This window comes from Prosopis cineraria, unplaced genomic scaffold (assembly GCF_029017545.1).
Source record: "Prosopis cineraria cultivar Desert tree isolate PC_DT_omini unplaced genomic scaffold, ASM2901754v1 PC5, whole genome shotgun sequence".
NCBI classification, from domain to species: domain Eukaryota; kingdom Viridiplantae; phylum Streptophyta; class Magnoliopsida; order Fabales; family Fabaceae; genus Prosopis; species Prosopis cineraria.
Window position 1 is genome coordinate 36,735,100 of NW_026555336.1, and position 17,903 is coordinate 36,753,002.

At 37.2% G+C, this 17,903-nt stretch overlaps 2 protein-coding genes and 1 long non-coding RNA gene across 3 annotated transcripts; 1 reads left to right on the top strand and 2 right to left on the bottom strand.

Annotated features, from left to right (window-relative positions):
* Positions 1-1,472: 1,472 nt before the first annotated feature.
* On the top strand, positions 1,473-8,493 carry LOC129310997 (glycine-rich domain-containing protein 1-like). Its single transcript, XM_054952921.1, has 9 exons — positions 1,473-1,586; positions 2,039-2,215; positions 3,128-3,245; positions 3,331-3,576; positions 4,041-4,493; positions 4,975-5,507; positions 6,171-6,363; positions 7,037-7,192; positions 7,289-8,493. The coding sequence occupies exons 2-9, from the start codon at positions 2,052-2,054 to the stop codon at positions 7,910-7,912; spliced, it is 2,487 nt and encodes an 828-aa protein (XP_054808896.1). The 5' UTR covers positions 1,473-1,586; positions 2,039-2,051; the 3' UTR covers positions 7,913-8,493.
* Positions 8,494-8,768: 275 nt separating this feature from the next.
* On the bottom strand, positions 8,769-9,721 carry LOC129310998 (uncharacterized). The gene is made up of 3 exons (XR_008593206.1): positions 9,438-9,721; positions 9,241-9,334; positions 8,769-9,086 (listed from the first exon to the last, which is right to left on the bottom strand). It is a non-coding gene; the product is annotated as an uncharacterized LOC129310998 (long non-coding RNA).
* A 3,828-nt stretch (positions 9,722-13,549) lies between these two features.
* Positions 13,550-17,249, bottom strand: LOC129311883 (probable beta-D-xylosidase 6). The gene is given in 6 exon segments (XM_054954364.1): positions 13,550-14,216; positions 14,363-14,779; positions 15,284-15,631; positions 15,753-15,850; positions 15,954-16,120; positions 16,208-17,249. Coding segments are annotated over 6 exon segments (2,439 nt in total). The 5' UTR covers positions 17,009-17,249; the 3' UTR covers positions 13,550-13,608.
* Positions 17,250-17,903: the final 654 nt, after the last annotated feature.

Below are 17,903 nucleotides of genomic sequence, written 5' to 3' on the forward strand. Positions count from 1 at the left end.
ATGACCTCTTAGCTGGCATGATGTGTTGATATCTACCTTCATTGTTGTTCTAATTTTGTTCCCAATCATTGTTAGAGCAGTCTCATCATAGTACTCTAAGAAAACCTTGGGCAGTCTAACCTAAACGGCCACCTTATCAATGGTTGCATCTGAGCTTTAAACCTCAATTCTCATAGTCTCACAGTTAGATAATGATCATAGATCATCCAAGGCCCTCCAGTTAGAGCCCACAGATAATCCTCCATGTTAGAGAATTTTACCACATAGTACCCATGACCAATATCAATTAGTCTTATAACTCCCTTTTTAGCCCACAAAGATTGAAGGTGTGACTTAAGAGCTTTGAAACCAATGTGTCTATCTAATAGCTTCATGACGACCATATGCTTCCAGGCCTTATACAGTCTTTTCTAGCCTTGGCTGAGAAAATAAAGGTTAGAAAGTTCGACCTTGACTAGTTCTCAATAGTTTCGAAATCTGGCTCGATACTCTGTTCACCAATATTCTGGGAATTAACCATCTCATCATCCTCAAAATCACCTTCTTTAGCAGTCTCACTATCATCCTCTTCCTATTCCCCTTCCCTTGTAATGCCTTTCAACTTATTAGTGAAAGATAATTTTGCTTTGCTGACATCATCTTATTTAGACCCAAGAATTGGCCAAGGTCCTCCTAAGATACCACCAACAATCGACCCTGTTCTATTTTTAATCTTCTTTGAACAATATGAAACCTGATCATCTTCCTCCCTAGAAGGAGGGTGCGCGGGTAGTAGAGAGAAAATCTTTGATGTAGCCATGCTTGCCATTATCTAAGAACTTTGCTTTAACCTAATAAAATATAAATAGTTTTAGAGAACATTTGCATTGGGCTTAATATCTATAGCGGAAGACTATTAGGATATAAGGGGTTTTTCTTTGCCACTGCATCTTAATTAAGTAGTGGATGTGGGTGACTGGGCGTATTTTCCACTACACAATTATGAAAAATTATGAAATAGATTTTACTTAATTCAACTTTTAATTTAGTCATGTCTCAGTCATATTAAATAATGCTATACAAATTTTATTGTATATATCTTCTTTTTATTACTCCCTTCGTCTTAAATTATAAAAAATTTTTAGATAAAATCTCACATATCACTACATCTCATTAAATATATTTAACAACCTTATCTTTCTAAAATAAAAATATAAACTTTTAAAAATACCCATCATTTAATATATTGAAAAGAGAAGGGATAAGAATTAATTATAAAGAAAGAAAGGATAAAATTAAAATTGATACATTTAATAAAATTTTAATATATTTAAAGTGTTTATATTTTGAGATGAATTTTTTTAAAAAAATATCTTATAATTTAAAATAAAGGGAGTATATTTTTCAATTTCCATTCAAACTGGGTTATGGAAGGTAAAATAGGAAAATTTGAGTCGTGTAGAACTTCAATGATACCAAAATTCCAGAAAATCCGCAAACGATACATACGCCAGATGAACCAGTTTCACTTAAATTCCATGACGATTCATCAGCTCAGCCTCCATGGTGCGCTGCGGGTTTTGTACTACATTTGAGTTGCGAAATTGGTACGTTGTACTTTTCATAGTTTGACGTGCATTGTTGCCTCTATTCCCGATTTACCGGTCCTCCCTATATAAATACCTTATCAAATTCAGGTTCTTCCTCATTCCCTACTCCCTGCAATTCGGTAATCCCCATTCTCTACAGCGTCTTCTTGTTTATGGAATCGTTAATGTGATAGACTTATCGTAGAGTGGAGGATCGTCTTGTTTGTTCTTCTTTTTCGGTCTTTCATGTCCTTAATTTTCTTTCGTTCCTCTTGTTGACTAAAATCTAACAGACTTACTTCTCTGTTTCGACTTTATTTTATGGGTGCTGACAAGATTTTTCTTTTACATTTATTGCTGATGCTGATGAATTGTAATTTTATATTCTGACTGAATAAGAAAGAAAGTTTATAATTGTAAGCGACTGATACTTTACGTCGCCAAGTTTCTGAAAGATGGCTGGTTGTCAGGTTAAATTGAGAGATGGAAGTGGAACCGCAGCAAGAGTTTGAATGGATTGAAGCACAAAAGATTGCAGTGGGCGTGGACCTTGTGGCTGTGGCAAAACAACAGCTTCAGTTCCTGGCAGCTGTTGACAGGAATCGTCACCTCTATGAAGGTCCTGCTCTTGAAAGGGCTATCTCTAGGTGAGCATTCTGGGAATCATCTTATATTATCAGTACTGACTTACAGAACTTAGTTGCTTGGATTTCCCCTTCCATGAATCTGAACATAAACTGTGAATTTCTGCTTTTCTGTCTGAGCTCAGTGTTTGGAAGATTAAGAGAGCTGCCCTCAATTTCTGAATTGTTTACTTTCTGCTTATGGTTTCTGGCTATTAGTTTCTGCTTATGATTTCTGAATTTAGATTCAGGGAGCTAACCTCTGTCTTATGCATCTAATCTATATATCTATATATAATATAAAAAACTATAAAAAGTCGCATCATTTATATGTAATGAATCAGCTATGCAAGAGACGCACAATCTAGTTCTATATATCATTTTCACCCATAGTAAACACTGCTCAATTCCAATACGAATGAATCACTCTATTTTGAATTTTAAGGTTCAATCATGACACAAATTCTCTACTTAAAAGTATTTAAATTAAGCAGGTCTTTAATTTGGTCTCTATCAGTAGATTTCATGAATCAATCGCACTGGACGTTTCTGGTGTTTCTTCTTATGGATGGGAATAGAAAACTAAAATTATCTACTTGAGTCTAATTATCTAAATAAAACGCATGCTTGTGTACAATATGGGATTTGTTACTTCTGTTAACTTAAATGCCAAAAAAAATTGTGGCAACAGAAACCCAAACTCATCTTTCTATTAGCCATGTTTAGTTTCTTCATGTCTGAAGGTATCTCTGAAGTGTCTACTGATGCATTTTGTTCTGACTTTACCCCTCCCAGTGATGAATTTCTCTAATTTTTGCACTTCTTTCTGAGAGCTTTGCCATGTAGTTATTGTGAAGTAGGTTGCTCTTGTATATATTATAGAAGTTCAATCTTTTAATTTCTTTTTCTGAATTTATAATGACAATGCATGTTTAGGTATAATGCTTGTTGGCTTCCGTTGCTTGCCAAACATTCAGAGTCTCGGCTTTTTGAAGGGCGTTTGGTTGTTCCTCTGGATTGCGAATGGGTTTGGCATTGTCACAGACTTAATCCGGTTTGCTTCATTGAGAATGGATTTTTCAATTTCTGTTTGTTTAATGAGTTTAGTTGCTAAGCATGGGCATGGTTCTATGCCACAGGTGAGGTACAAATCTGACTGCGAGGAACTTTATGGACGAATCTTTGACAGCTCTGATGTTGTGTCAACTGTTCAAGGAATTTGTGGGAGGCAAACTGAAGAGATTTGGAATAAAATGTATCCTGATGAGCCCTATCATGCTGATTTAGTGAATATTTCATCAGAGGCTAATACCATAAGACTTGTGAAATACACCAAATATGATCTGGTTTCTGCTGCTAAGAGGCAGAGTCCATTCTTCTACCAGGTAATGGATAATTAATTTTTTTTCCTGTTTCACTTAGCACATCCAATGATTGAGGATTACCTATCTCATCAAATAGCTTTTTGGTTATCCTGATGTACTGGCACAAATTTTAAATAACCTCTGCCTCTTTCGCCAAAATCTAGATATGAATGTTTCTACTCAATCGGACTCCTTCATTTTCAACTAATTGAGGATTAATTATTTCATCAAATAGCTTTTTGTGATTTTCAAAAGAAACTTTTGTTTGAAAAGAATCAAGTTCTGAGACTTTTTTTTTTATTTTTTATTTTTAAGTTAGGAACTTAGTTTTATGACTGCTCCCAAGGCTTCATTAACAATATAACACATGATGATAAATGGTTGATTTTCCTTTAAGCATTGACCTTTTTTTAGAAAGGGGGGGGGAGTTGCATGGTTCTATACCTTCATAGTGGAATTTATACCTCTATTCCTTCATGTCAAAGGTATCAAGACCCCACATGAACAGTGATGTCTTTATCAAGGAAGCTGTGGCCCGATATAAAGGCTTTCTGTATCTAATCAAAAGAAACAAGGAGAATGGTATAAAACAGTTCTGTGTTCCTACATACGACATTGACCTAATATGGCACTCTCACCAGTTATGCCCAGTTTCTTATTGTAAAGACCTCAAAGCAGCACTTGGAAAAGTATTGGAACATGATGACATGGACCCTGATAGAGCAAAAGGAAAGAAGTTAGATGTTGGTTTTTCTGAAACCACCAATCAGTGGGAAGAGACATTTGGTAAAAGATATTGGAAAGCTGGGGCAATGTATAGAGGTAATGCACCATCTCCTGTGACAAGTAACCCTTTATCTAACATGATGTGTGAGAAGGTTCTTTCTTCCAGCCACCATCCTCTGGAAATTCAACTTCAAGAAAGGAAAGTTGTGGAGGTACTTCTTGTTCTCCTCCTCTATACTATATGTTATGTGTTATGAGCTCTACCTTTGAATAATAAGTTCCCTTAACGTACATATAAGAGCCCATGTCACATACTTTGAGGCATATAACTATATAGATCACTACCATATATCAGGAGAAAATTGTTAAAGTGTGCTGTCATCAAATCCATACTAGGGCCATTCAACCTTTAAGAGAGACCTTTAAATAGTTTGGCAGCATGGAAAACTTGTTATCATCACAAGGATATAACCATAATTGCTCTGAATATTATGGAAAATTTGATTCAGAATTTAAAAAGTAGTCACTTGTGAATGATAAATAGAGCAGTTACATTTGTTATAAATTTCAAGAATAATGGTACCACTCTATCTAGTCTTGTCATATGATGCTCTTCTCGATGTATAATTGCCTATGCACTATGAACTAAATGACTATGCTGGATTTTTATTTTCTTCCTGAATCCATTTCCAGGTTCTCTTGGAGTTTGTTGGGGTTAAGAACATACCAGAGGAACAGAAAGGAAGTCTCACTGTTGCATTTTCCAAATCACAGCCAGATATATTCTTTGATGCTAAAAGGAAACTGAGTATTTTGTCAGAGGCTGGAGAGAAACAGGTTGCATCTTTCCAGTGTGAACCTACAGGAGAGCTGCACTTTGAACTCATGTCACATTCTTCTTCCAATTTCTCTAGAAGATCATCAAAGACACTGGGTTCTGCTTCTTTGTCTATGCAGGACTATTTTGATCCAGTTTCAAAACTCTCCACTGAAAAATGGTTGGCATTGATGACTGATTCTGGTACCATGAGCTCAGAGCCAATCTTGTTGCGCGTAGCCATCTCATTTACTCCCCCAGCTCCTGCTCCATATTCACTTGAAATGATTCAATCTCGTCCATTTTCCAAAAATTCTTGTTTCTTCAACTTTCCTGTTAAGCAGCATTCCAAGAGCTGGACTCATGTGACAGATGAAACTGGAACAATAGTCATCAGCCTTCAAATGAGGTACATTCTATGTACTTTGAGGTAGATACTAGTTTAGAAAATATCTGCCAATATCTGCACATCAGATGTAACTTATTTTGAAGTCTGATTTTTTCCTGGAAATATCAATGTGTTTTAATTGTGAATAACCTCCCAAGACTATCAAGCATTTTCTGGCCTGGAACTCCCAGATACCCATGTAGTTTATAATTTTGAAAAACTTGTATATGTATAATCAAGAGCCATTGTTTTCTGCTACTGTAGCTGTTCTTCTCTAGACGTAGATGTCAGTGCCTCACATTATTGATATAATTCATTCATTTATTATTTCTTTCTTTCTTTCTTTCTTTTCTGGGCATTTTCAGGGTTCAATCACATTTATTGAATTATAGTTGTGTTGCCAAAATAAGACAATCCTCTTAAATTTTGGAGACTTACAATAGAAATGAGAAAAATAGAACTCCAATATTTTTATTTAACTTCATGAACTGAATCTTCTGCTTAATCCAAGCTGTTCCATGGGAGATGTGAAACTGGTTTAGTCAAGGAACAGTCTATCCACATTGAGTGATGCCCTGTATGTCATATAAACATTGTGAGTCCTTAGTCTGTGTTCTATATTTTGAACAAGATTTAGGCAATATTATGAATTCTAGATCTTTTCTCTCTCTAATTGCATTTCAGGGATTTGAAGAAGGCAAGGGATACTTGGATATCCGGGAAGGAGGTTATTGGCCTTATGAAGTCTGGCGAAACACGAACTCTTGCAGAGTTTGTGGGGAATGGGTGGTCAGTGATGGACAATTTTTGGTTCTTTCACCTTCCGAACAAGTGCAGAGATGATGGCCATCTCTTTGTAGTTACTGGCACAAGAATGGTATGCATGTTTAATAAAAAAAGTGATTGTTTGCATCTCCATGGGATGTTTATCACAGTGCACCTGATTTACAGCTAGCTCTTCTGCTGTTTTTTTTTTTTTTTAAAGTACAAAGGGGCAAATTGAACAACTTGGAAGTGAGTGGGATCGAAAGCTTGGTGCCACTTGCGTTGGCACTCTTCTGCTTATATTTCATATATGACGTGACATCTTGATTTAGTTTTGTCATTAAGGTAGTGACTGGCGAAAAGGAAAAGGGCATTGATACACCAATCACTTTTGTGTTGTTAAATGTGCCCAGATGGTGAGGAATGGCTATAGACCGGCGGCACTGCTGAGCTGGCATTGTCCGTTAAGCATTGGGCATGACTAGTTTATGTTAACATAGTTCAATTACCACTCAGTTTTTTTTTTTTTTTGGGGGGGGGGGGAGGGGGCTGATGAATTTGATATTTACCAAGGAAATTAACTATGAAATAACTTTTCTTTGTTTGTTTTCTAGATTATTTAGATGCAATAAAATGCACTTGCATTAGTTAAGTATCATCGGTATCTAACAGCAGATTAGATTGTTAAGGATGAATGTATGAGAAATGAGAAAAATGACAAAAGTTTCAAATTGATCACCATCGTGAAAATTATTATATACACACATTTATATGTTTTTCAACAGGTGAAAGTTTTCCCCGCAAGAAAGCTTGACTACGAAACAAGATATTACGGGAAACAGGGAAATGAAATGGACTTTTTGACAGCAGTCGAATTCTCCACAGCAGATCCTTATGGCAAAGCAGTAGCTTTACTGGACTTGAGATCTGGATTTGTCACGGTACCTTACTGCTATAGAAATCAAACTTCTATTACTGAACTTTCTATTTCCCTCCTCTTTATCTTGTTTTAATGTGCACAATTTAAAACTGAATAGGCAAAGGAAAAGTGGATGATCTTCCCTGGAATTATATTGGCTTTTATTGCTTCTAATATATTGAAAAAAGAAGGATATGAAGGCATCATTGCTAAAAGTAAAGATTTGAAGATAGATGCCATAGATGAAAAGATGAATCTCCCACATGAAGAAAGCCGAAGCAGAGACTTGACGCATTCAACAATAGCAAATGGAGCGAAAATGAGCTGCAATGTCACTAATGAAGACAAGGGGACAACAGATGACACTGAATTGCCCGGTGGAGAGTGTGGCGATGGTTGTGATGGCTGTGCAGCCAGTAGTTGTGGAGGAGGCCGTGGAACGATGGTAAAGAGTGGTGGCTGTGCAGCTGGTGGTTGTGGTGGAGGCTGTGGAACAATGGTAAGGAGTGGTGGCTGTGCAGCTGGCAATGGCGGGGCCAGCTGTGGAGTCATGGAGAAAAGTGGGGGATGTGGTAGTTGTGGTGCTGGCGGTTGTGGGGCAGGCTGTGGAACTGAAAGCATCAAGAAGAGTAGTGAGTGTGGTGGAGGATGCGGAGGCTGTGGCGTGCTTTTGGACGGTAAATGTGGCATTGATGAACAGAACGAGAAGCCAAACCTTGTGAATGAAGCAGTAGCTGCCTGATATATAAAGATTACTCCCTCCGGTCCCATTTATAAGTCCAATTTTAGAAGGTATATTTGGTTTCATTTATAAGTCACGGTGCGTCTTTTTAGGTAATATTTAAGAGTATTTTCAAAATTACCCTTCATGAGAGAGAAAAAGTAACAGGACATTACTTTTTAGATTTGTTATATAGGGACATGTTTGGAATTTTACTTACTTTTATTCCTTGTACTTTTATTGTATTGGTATTGATGAGGTTGGTAGAAATGACTTATAAATAGGACCGGAGGGAGTATGTATTTCTGAATGAACCAGAACATATATCAGTAAGGTTATCGATGCCGTACATGTTAGTATATTGTATAGCATAAGGAATAACGGGATGGTAGTCAGTGACGCATCAGTGTTACTCAAAATATGTAATGTTGTAAGATGCATTCTCAAAACACGAAGCTGCGAATATCGTGATGTCATTGTGGACAGATGACATTGGTATGGTATGATGTGATGCGATTGGTGTGTTTTGATGTAATTTGCAATTGCAGCTGACAAGATGGCTATCATGAATAAAAAATGTAATGAAAAAGTATTTTAGTAAATCCCTCCAGCTTGAAACATTTTGCTATATTCTCGACCTTATGCATTCACAGTGCAATGTGTGAGTATTTTACATGATTTCATCCACCCACACAGAAATTAATGAGAAAAAAAACTGCATAAAAGGAGGGTTGGTGTCCCACAACTGGTATTTTGCAAGAAAACTTGAATTCAATATTTCCTGTATTCATATGGTAAGAAGTTGAAAGAAATGTTCTTCTTCAAGAATCAAAAGGGCATCTAAAGATTGGCAATTGGCAAACTGAAGCAAAACCCATAAGAAAATCCTTTGATCTACTCAGTGAAAGCACAAAAAAAGATGGCTGGAGAACAAAGAGATCCGCTCAAAGAGTAAAACTGTCTCCCACATTCCAAAATGTAAATCAAAATACTGAAGAAAGTTTGAGAGAATCAGAACCACACCCACATTACCCAGATCTAGATCAGGATTTCGTAGGCTTATCAAACTTAAACAACCTCCAACCTAATTAAAAGTTATAACAGTTCAGCTTCACATTATTATCAGCTGACAATGACGATGGAAGGGTCACAGCAGCACTCATCTAGTAAGCAACAGCAACACAAAGCTGCAAGACTGAGACAAAACATAACGAGTACAGAGAAAAAAAATAAAAGTAACATTAATATTGGAGGGAGGGGAGAGAGAGAGAGAGAGAGAGAGAGAGAGAGAGAGAGAGAAGAAAAGCATACAAATGAATGTATATTGTGCAGGAAAATTGAGAGCTTACCATCCCTCAAGAAAACCAGGCTCTCTTCTGGGTGGTGGTGGAGGAGCATAAGCATACTGAGGAGGCGCCATCACAGGAGGACCTTGATAATACCCTAGGCACACAGTCACTGAATCAGCCTAGAGACGAAGATTGAAAAGTCTCTTCCAAAAGGAGGCTTAGAAACAAGAAAGAAAGCGAGAGAAGGGAATGTATACCTTGTGTTGGTGGTGGTGGAGGGTAAGGATAAGCATACTTGGGGTCGTTCATTTCTACCAAACAGAGCACAACGAACAGAGATTGTGACCCTGAAATCACAGGTAGTGTGCAATGAAACGGCAAGTTTTTGTGAACTATAATTGGATGCCTCTGCTTCGGTACATTCCCTTACTACTGCGTAGCAGCATTTATTTCGCAATTTGGGAAGGAATTGTTTTTTTTTTTCCCTTTTTGAAGTGATTTGCTTTTCTCGACACTGTGTGAATGAAGCTAAGATATTAAAGCTAACCAGTGCTTGACAGATGTCAGCAACTACTGGCAGTAAGAAAAAATGAAGTGCCCCAGGTCAAATCTGTTTCGGATATCAAATATTCAAATTATCAGCATACTCCCCTAGACTTAAACTTTCATTGCAAATTTTTTTATTTAATTTTTTAATATTAAAAAAAATGTTATTAAAATATATATATTTTTAATAAAAATAAAAAATTAAAATTATTAAATATTTTTATAGAATTAATAAATTTTAAATTTTTTTTAATTTCGGTAAAACATATTAAAAATACTTTATAGTATAGGTGAGTGTATTTTTTCTACATTTATTTTTATTAATAACTTTTTTGTTTCACAAAATAAGAATTGTTTATGAAAATTAATAAAGATTCTTAATCCTAATTTTTCAGAATTAGAAAATTTCTGAAGAATTCTTTACCTTTTTAGTTAGTTGCTCTTATTTTTCTTCTTGTATTAAAAAAGAAAAAGAAAATTTCTGAAGAAGCTAAAGCAGGGTCTTGTTTTGTTTTTTTCCAGGCAACGGTGAAGACTTTCATTCTGGCCGGGTATTCAGGGCGCGGCTATTGATAGTGATTTAACTTTAAATTTCAAATTCATTCGCGAATTGCAGTTTAATCAATTAAATTTATTTAACAATAATGTGAACATGGTTAATATGATCTATATATAATATGAAATCTATAAAAACTTTATATTTTCATAAGTTTTAAATGCGTTAATATTCTTAGGATATTAATATAAAATATATGGTGAGTGAGACTTTTAAAACGTTGTATTGAAAAAGTGTATAATTTACCTCGTGAATGGGACGTGGCTAAAGGTCTCTTTTGTTCTGGCAAAATTCCCATGAAAAGTCTAAGGCTTTGCTGTAAATGTGGCTTTCACTATTTCAGAGCTAAAAAAAAATAAAAAATAAAAAAAGAAAGTGGGGCGAATCTACAAGTCTCACAATTTTCCTTTTTAAGTAAACAATTCTCCGTTTACACAGTGGGACGAAGCAGATTCCAATTTGACTGCATTCGTGCTAGGAACGCCATTAATTAATCAAAATTTCAAGCCTCCGTCTTTATCACTTTGCTTCATTTGGAAAAATATTTACTTGAAACATATACAATTAAACCAAACCAACAATAGATTTCACATTATACTTTGGTGGCCTTCCTCTTCACCAACAATACAAAGTGCCCTGAGAATTTCCAATAGCCAATCTGCGTCATACTCTGTCCCGTGAAGCTCAAACATAATGAAAATGAATATAAAAATGACTAAAATGAACAAATATATATCCATTTAAAAATCATAACAAAAACATTTTGTTTGTGTAAATTGTAAAGATTCTTGTCTCTCAAGCCAGTAGTTGAAAGTGTGATTATCAACTCTCATATATAAAAAAATCTAGTTAAAAAGAATCTACCTTATACCTTCATTGTCTCATAGAAACATATTCTTTGTCCTTGTCAAAGACAAAGCAGAAGCATTGTGAGGTGCTTGATCCAAATGCCACAAATCACTCGGACAGACTGAAACGGATGGCGCAATAAATGTGGAGGCTAAAAATTTATAGCCTGAACTGAGTGGCATCATCGTTTCTCCCTTTTTTTTATTTGAAGAGCATGTTTGAAAGGGGAATCTAACATTTATGTCTAAAATTTATATCTACTGCTTATTTTAGATATGATGTTAGATATCGCAATATACCAACCCTGCAGTTCGGTACTATAATAACAGGATCGTCATCAGCATTGAAGGTATATGATTCACAGAACTAACCAAGAATAAAGTTGTCAGAACTAATTGCTTCCAGACTTGCCTATCTTGATTCTTCAATTTGCCCCTTCAATAGCTATACATAAACAAGTAATTCATTAGTAACTGCGTGATTATTATCCAAGGACCAAATCCATCACCATCACAAACTCAGTATTGCCGCAGAATGAGGTTCTAGTTTTGAGTCACGAGGTCATCCATGCATTAGAGTGTTGACCTTGAGAAGCATGGGCTTTCAGTTTAGATTCTCACTACTCAAGGCAGAAAAATAACTTATTTCAGTAAATCTTTGTTATCTAGTTCATGTTTAGCTTTCTTCTGCTGAAAATTTTATGCACACTCATGCATGCTCGCACATATATATACAACTACAAGGTCGTATCTTTTCTTATTCATCTACAACTGTGAGAAACAGCACGCAAACAGTGGACCAAATGGAAGTCATCAATGCCTGCCTTGAAAAGTTTTGTAAAGCCTCAGGCCACTTAGTGAATAAAAGTAAAACTCGCATGTGTGTCTCCAAGGCAGTTCACTTCTCCAGAGCAATGAATCTGAGTCAGATTATAGGCATTGGGCTTACTAATGATGTCGGGAAATACCTTGGCTTGCACAAGAGAGCCTCGTATAATCATTTCAAGCTTATCTTGGTAAGGGTCCAGAAGAAGTTGTCAAGCTGGAAAGGTAAACTTCTAACTTTTGCGGGCAAGTCTGTCCTTATCAAATTGATGTTGACAGCTCTACCTAATTATGTGCAAACCATGCTCCTCCCTATAGAGCTGTTGATTGATATTGAGAAAGCTAGTAATAAACTTCATGTGGGGTGACTGTGATGACAAAAGGAAAATGCACCTTGTGTCTTGGGAAATTGTGAAACATAAAAGAGAAGGTGGTTTAGGGGTGAAGGACCTTACACATCAAAATCAAGCTTTCATCCTTAAGCTTTGTTCTTTTGCCTATGATTTTCTTTCTGCAGGTACATCACCAAGTAAAGACCAAATCTAGACGAAACTATGGAAATGGAACATACGAGAAAAGATCAAAGCTTTCCTTTGGCTCTTGGGAAAAAATAGGCTTCACACAACAAGCTTGAGGGTCAAAAAGGAAGTAGCTGATTCACACGAATGCCCTTTTTGATGCAGTACCAAGGAGAATGCCATGTATATTGTTCGTGACTGCAGGTTTGCTCAAGAGGCATGGCAGTAGTTAGTCAAACCCAAAAATTGGTCTGACTTCACAAAATTAGACTGTTTAGAGTTGATCAAGTGGAATTCTTCCAACCTATCAAGACGTAGTTCTAATTCAAGTCTACCTTGGACAACAATTTTTTCATACATGTGCTGGGACCTTTGGTGTACATGATGTAAGAATCTTTTTTATACACAAGATCATTTTATTCAACAAGATCCTAACAAATGCCTTGCAAAAGCTATGGCTGATTCTAGATGGCTGGGAAAACTCCACACTTTTCACTCGAGATCACAATGTACAAGAACCTGGCATGCCCCCTCTAATGGTGCCATCGGCTTGATATTGATGGATCTTCTCCCAGTGGAGTTGCTACTTGTAGAGATTGCATTATTGATGATAAGGGAGAATGGTTGGTAGGCTTTAACGATAAATTTGAAAATTATCCATCCACCATTGTTAAATTCTTGAAAATTTATGAAGGCCTTGAACTTTGCTAGGTTAAAGGCTTTACAAACATAGAAGTCTACTCTAACAGCATTGAAGCTATTAATCTCATCACTGGAGGTCATCCAAAAGAACACCTTTACCATGATATCATTCAAAAAACCTATAACCTTTTTTAGAGACTTGACTATTTCTATTAATTTTGTTTTTAAGAACATTATTAGTCATGCTCATTCTCTTACTAGGGAAGCTCATTTTGTGGATAGCGCCTTTTGTATCTTTGATTATGCACCACCTAGTGTTACATTAAGAGGTGACTAATGTTTGAGTTTTGTTCCTTCTAGTTTTATACTAGGCCTTGTACTGTTCCTTTCTTTGCTTTGAATGAATTCCAGTGTTTTGATTCAAAAACAGCACGCAAACAAATTATTCTGATCAATGAATTTAGACAATTGGATCGAGGCATATTACATGCCATCAATCAATTTCAATTGAAACAATGTGATCAATATCCCCTAGCCTTAAAATGTGATTACCCAAGGGGAGCATCCTTTCTCCATGCTCATCCACAACGCTAAAGTGCTCACAAGGATCCACCAAAAAGCTAGTTTCAGTAGACCTGGAAGGAACAGTATGCAGACGATCGAATCCAATAAGCTGTGTTTCTGGTGAGCCTTTTAAACCTTCTGGCCCTCTAGAAAACAACATCACAACATGACTTCCATCCAGCTCTCCAAGGTTCATCACAGAAACTTGCACCGAGAATCTCAATGAGATACAATCTTGCATCTCATCAGCAGGAATGTCATCAACTGAATAAACTTGTTTCCCTTCTTGTCTTAATGTACCCTTTATGGAACCATCCTTGAAGGTTCCTGACAAACCGATCTTACTCGGTGCTGATAAGAACTTGTATGAGAAAGTACTATAACTTAAGCCATGTCCAAATCCATATATTCTACTTCCGGTATAAAATCGGTAGGTCCTTCCCGGATAATCACGAGTGGGATCAGCACGCATCCGCATGTCAGTCATGGGAACCTTGGTGAATGACTCAGGGTACCAAGTCGTTGGAAGCCTTCCAGCTGTATGAAGACAGACTTCTTAGTTCAAAATGGGTCTCGCAAGGTTTTTAATTCAGCATTTTTTTTTCACTTGCAGTTTAGAAACAAGTTTAAAGCAGTCATATTTTTAATTGTAGAACACCATATTAATTTTAAAATCCTCAAACCTGGATTGGCCTCTCCAAAGATAATTTCTGCCAGCGCTTTGCTCCCAGCTTCACCAGGATATCCAACCCAGAGAATACTTGCAATTTGAGGATTTGCTTCAGCAAAGGTAACATCAAGGGGTCCTCCACCAGTAAGTACTAGAATCACAGGACATTTACTAGCAGCAGCGATAGAAGATACAAGAGACATCTGTTTCCCAGGTAAGAGAAGACTAACTCGGTCAAGATCCTCTGCCTCCTGTGTTGTATCGATCCCAGCAATTATAACAACATAATCAGCTTCTTTAGCCACACGAATAGCATCATCAAAAGCAGCCTCAGAAAGGCATGATACATCAATGCAACCAGGAGCATATGATATCTTCTTTACATACTGTTTGGACTCCTCATATAAGGTTTTTGAACTGCAGGGTGTTCCTACATAATTAAGCACGCCATAAATATTTCAGCAGGGTCTTTCGGGAAAAAATGAGACAAAATCAATGGTTTTAAATTAAGATGGTTTCCAAAATGTGGCCATATGTGATTGGGATTGCGAGATCTCATCAGTGAGAGTAGCCACTCAACCAAAAGCCTATTAGCTAAGAGATGGACAAATGCTCCCTAGGTACTTCTATAATGAACTAGCACATATGAACAGTTGGTTTTCCTGACGCACTTCCTATTGTTCAAATACCTCCACTATAATACCATGAAGAATGCTAGGTATCACACAGTTCAACCCTTCACGCTTAACAATAGGTTCACAAATTTGATTGTCTCATATTTAAATTCCATGGGAGTCACTAAAAGGAATAGCCTGTTTTTTTTTTTTTTCTTTTTTTGGCCTGAAAAGGAATCGCCAGTTACAATTGAGCAGTGAAGCTGAAATGTAAGGGAAACAATGGAAGATGAGGGGAAAAAATACCATTCTTCTAATACCTGAGTAGGTACCACCTAGCTCGTTTGTAGAGGCCATTGGCCCAATAACTGCCATGGTTTCAACAACATTCTTATTTAAAGGAAGGAATTTCTTATCATTCTTCAGAAGTACAATCCCCTGCCTTACTGCTTCAAGCGCCAGTGTTTTGTGTTCTGGGGTACAAACATCCAGTGGACCAAGGCTCCCTAACAGGCCCCTTCTGGGATCTCCATCAAACAGTCCAAGACGCAATTGAACAGAAAAAAGGTTGAAAAGGGCTCTGTCTATCTCTTTTTCTTTCACCTTTCCTTGTTTGATAGCTGATCCAGTTTTTCGAACCATATATGTCCCACAATTGATATCAACGCCTAAAAATCAAGTTAAGAATTGCAAATCATCGGAAACTTTCCAACACATGTAAGGTCTTTACGATGATATCAGTAAGAGCAAAATAAAAATAAAAATAAAAATAATAAAATACAAAAGCACCTGCTCTGAGAACATCAGCAACCGCATCTTCCGCGGATTTTGTGTAATTCTGGTATTCAAAAACCGTAGCCACAGCATCACAGTCTGAAGTGATATATCTAAACCCAAAACCACCAAGGAAATAGAGTCATTTTCCCCAGCCTGATAAGCAATTAGTTCATTTCTTTAATCATGTTAGTCAGAGTTCCTTTCATTTTTTACCCCTCAAAGCCCCAGTCCTTTCTAACTATTCTTAAGAGATCCTCACTAGCACAAGCAGGAACACCATTAACCGCATTGTAGGAACACATTAAGCAGCTTGCTTTCCCTTTTTGGATACAACTACGAAATGGGGGTTGATAAGTGTCCTCCAAATCTTGCTGCGAAACCTACAATAGAAGGGTTGAGATCATCACATCAATCATGACCCTTTTGGCTAACATTGTAATATGAGAATTAGATTTGGTTAATCTTACCACAGCATTGAAATTGTACCTAGCAAATCATGCCACATTTTCCAAGTCATAAGCAGTATAATGCTTGCAGCAAGCAGACACCATAAGTTTATCATGACTCCCACCATTCTCACTCATCACCCTTTGCACTCCAAATCCATTTCTAATCCCCCCTCTTGTCTCCCAATTCCCAACTTGAAGGCCCCTCACGTACTCAATCGCAAAAGCCGAAGTCAGCATCGGGTCCTCTCCAGGTGTTTCCTGTCCTCTCCCCCATCTAGGGTCTCTGAAAATGTTAATATTCGGCGCCCAGAAAGTCAAGCCAGCCTGACCAACATTGTACATAGCTCTAGCTTCGATCGCAATAGCTGATGCGATGGAAGACCAGAGGGTCCTATTGAAAGAGGCTGCTTGAACAATGATTTGCGGGAAGCTCGTAGCTGAGGGAATAGTGCCGTTGAAGGAGACGCCGGGACCATTGGAGGCAATCCCGTGAAGCGATTCGGACCACCACTGGTAAGGGGGAATACCGAGTCGGGGAATGCCAGAAGCGTTGTTGGAGAGCAGACTAATTTTTTCAGGGAGAGTAAGGAGGGAGACGAGGGAGCGAGCTCGGGTTGAAGTAGGAAGGGAAGTGTCGCAGAAAGGGAAGGGAGTTTGATAGGGTTGTTTACAGGGGAAATCGGGAAGCTGGTTTGAGGAGAGCGTGACGGCTTTAGAAGCGAGAGCGTGCAATCCCAGGAATGGCGGGAGGTGGAAGAAAGTTGACCAGAAAAACAGGAAGAGGAAGAAGAGGAAAAGGAAAGTCCGAGGACGGGACATCGGAGACTGAGGCTGTAACAGTAAGTGTGAGGAGTGTCACTTTCTTACCTTCTTCTGACTTTAGATTTGCATTTGAAGTTGGATTGGATGGATGCCAAAGCATTTCAAGGCGAATCAAATAGTGAGGTAAATGGGAAGAATCAAGAAACCAACTTTATGAGATCCACTCGGAGAGTCCGAGTCCTTATGTATGGTTGGTGTATATGAATGAGATATGATGCCGTAGCAGTGTAGCTTAGGAAAAAACTAATCTGCACTTCTTTAATTTTCTTCAAATGTTTTTGGTGGCCAGGAAGTGATTCGTGTATAAATTTATGCGATGCATGCATCCACCGTACCTAATTGAAAGATTAATCCAACCCTGCAACATTTATCCTCCCCTTTATGCTTCTGAATTTTTGTGCATATATTCAGTTTCTCACCTTTTTTCACCAGCTTGGTAAAAAAAATGCCAGGTTTGACTTGATGCATGTAAGGCCAGCTTTATGCCGTGACTAGTTTTTTTTCCCAAATTACATTTTTCTTTTAGGCCAACAGTCCAAAAAAATCATGCCGTTGCGATAATTAAATGAAGATTCAGGCTTTCAGCAAGACCAGTGGATGAATTGCTTCTTTCCCCAGAAACGAAGAATTCGTGTACATGATACGTATCCTAGTTTTGATTCCCATTAATATTCATTAGAAAAACAATTAATGCAGTTAAAATCATTAAATTTATCCCAAGTTAGTGGATAGTTAATACTATTTTGTTCAAAAATTCCCTCATAAATAGTAATAGGAGAATATTTATTGAAGGTTTTATTGAAAGAAAAAAAAAATTAATGCTCCAAGATCTGATATTTGGATAGATTACTTTTATGTTAAACCATCCCTATCTTCTTTCTCATGCCTTGCA

Excerpts from the sequence above, each read along its gene's own strand:
- LOC129310997 (XM_054952921.1), top strand. The coding sequence starts at position 2,052 with ATGGAAGTGGAACCGCAGCAAGAGTTTGAATGGATTGAAGCACAAAAG. Across the intron at positions 3,246-3,330 it reads ATTGTCACAGACTTAATCCG|GTGAGGTACAAATCTGACTG; the intron begins GTTTGCTTCATT and ends TCTATGCCACAG. Across the intron at positions 6,364-7,036 it reads TAGTTACTGGCACAAGAATG|GTGAAAGTTTTCCCCGCAAG; the intron begins GTATGCATGTTT and ends GTTTTTCAACAG.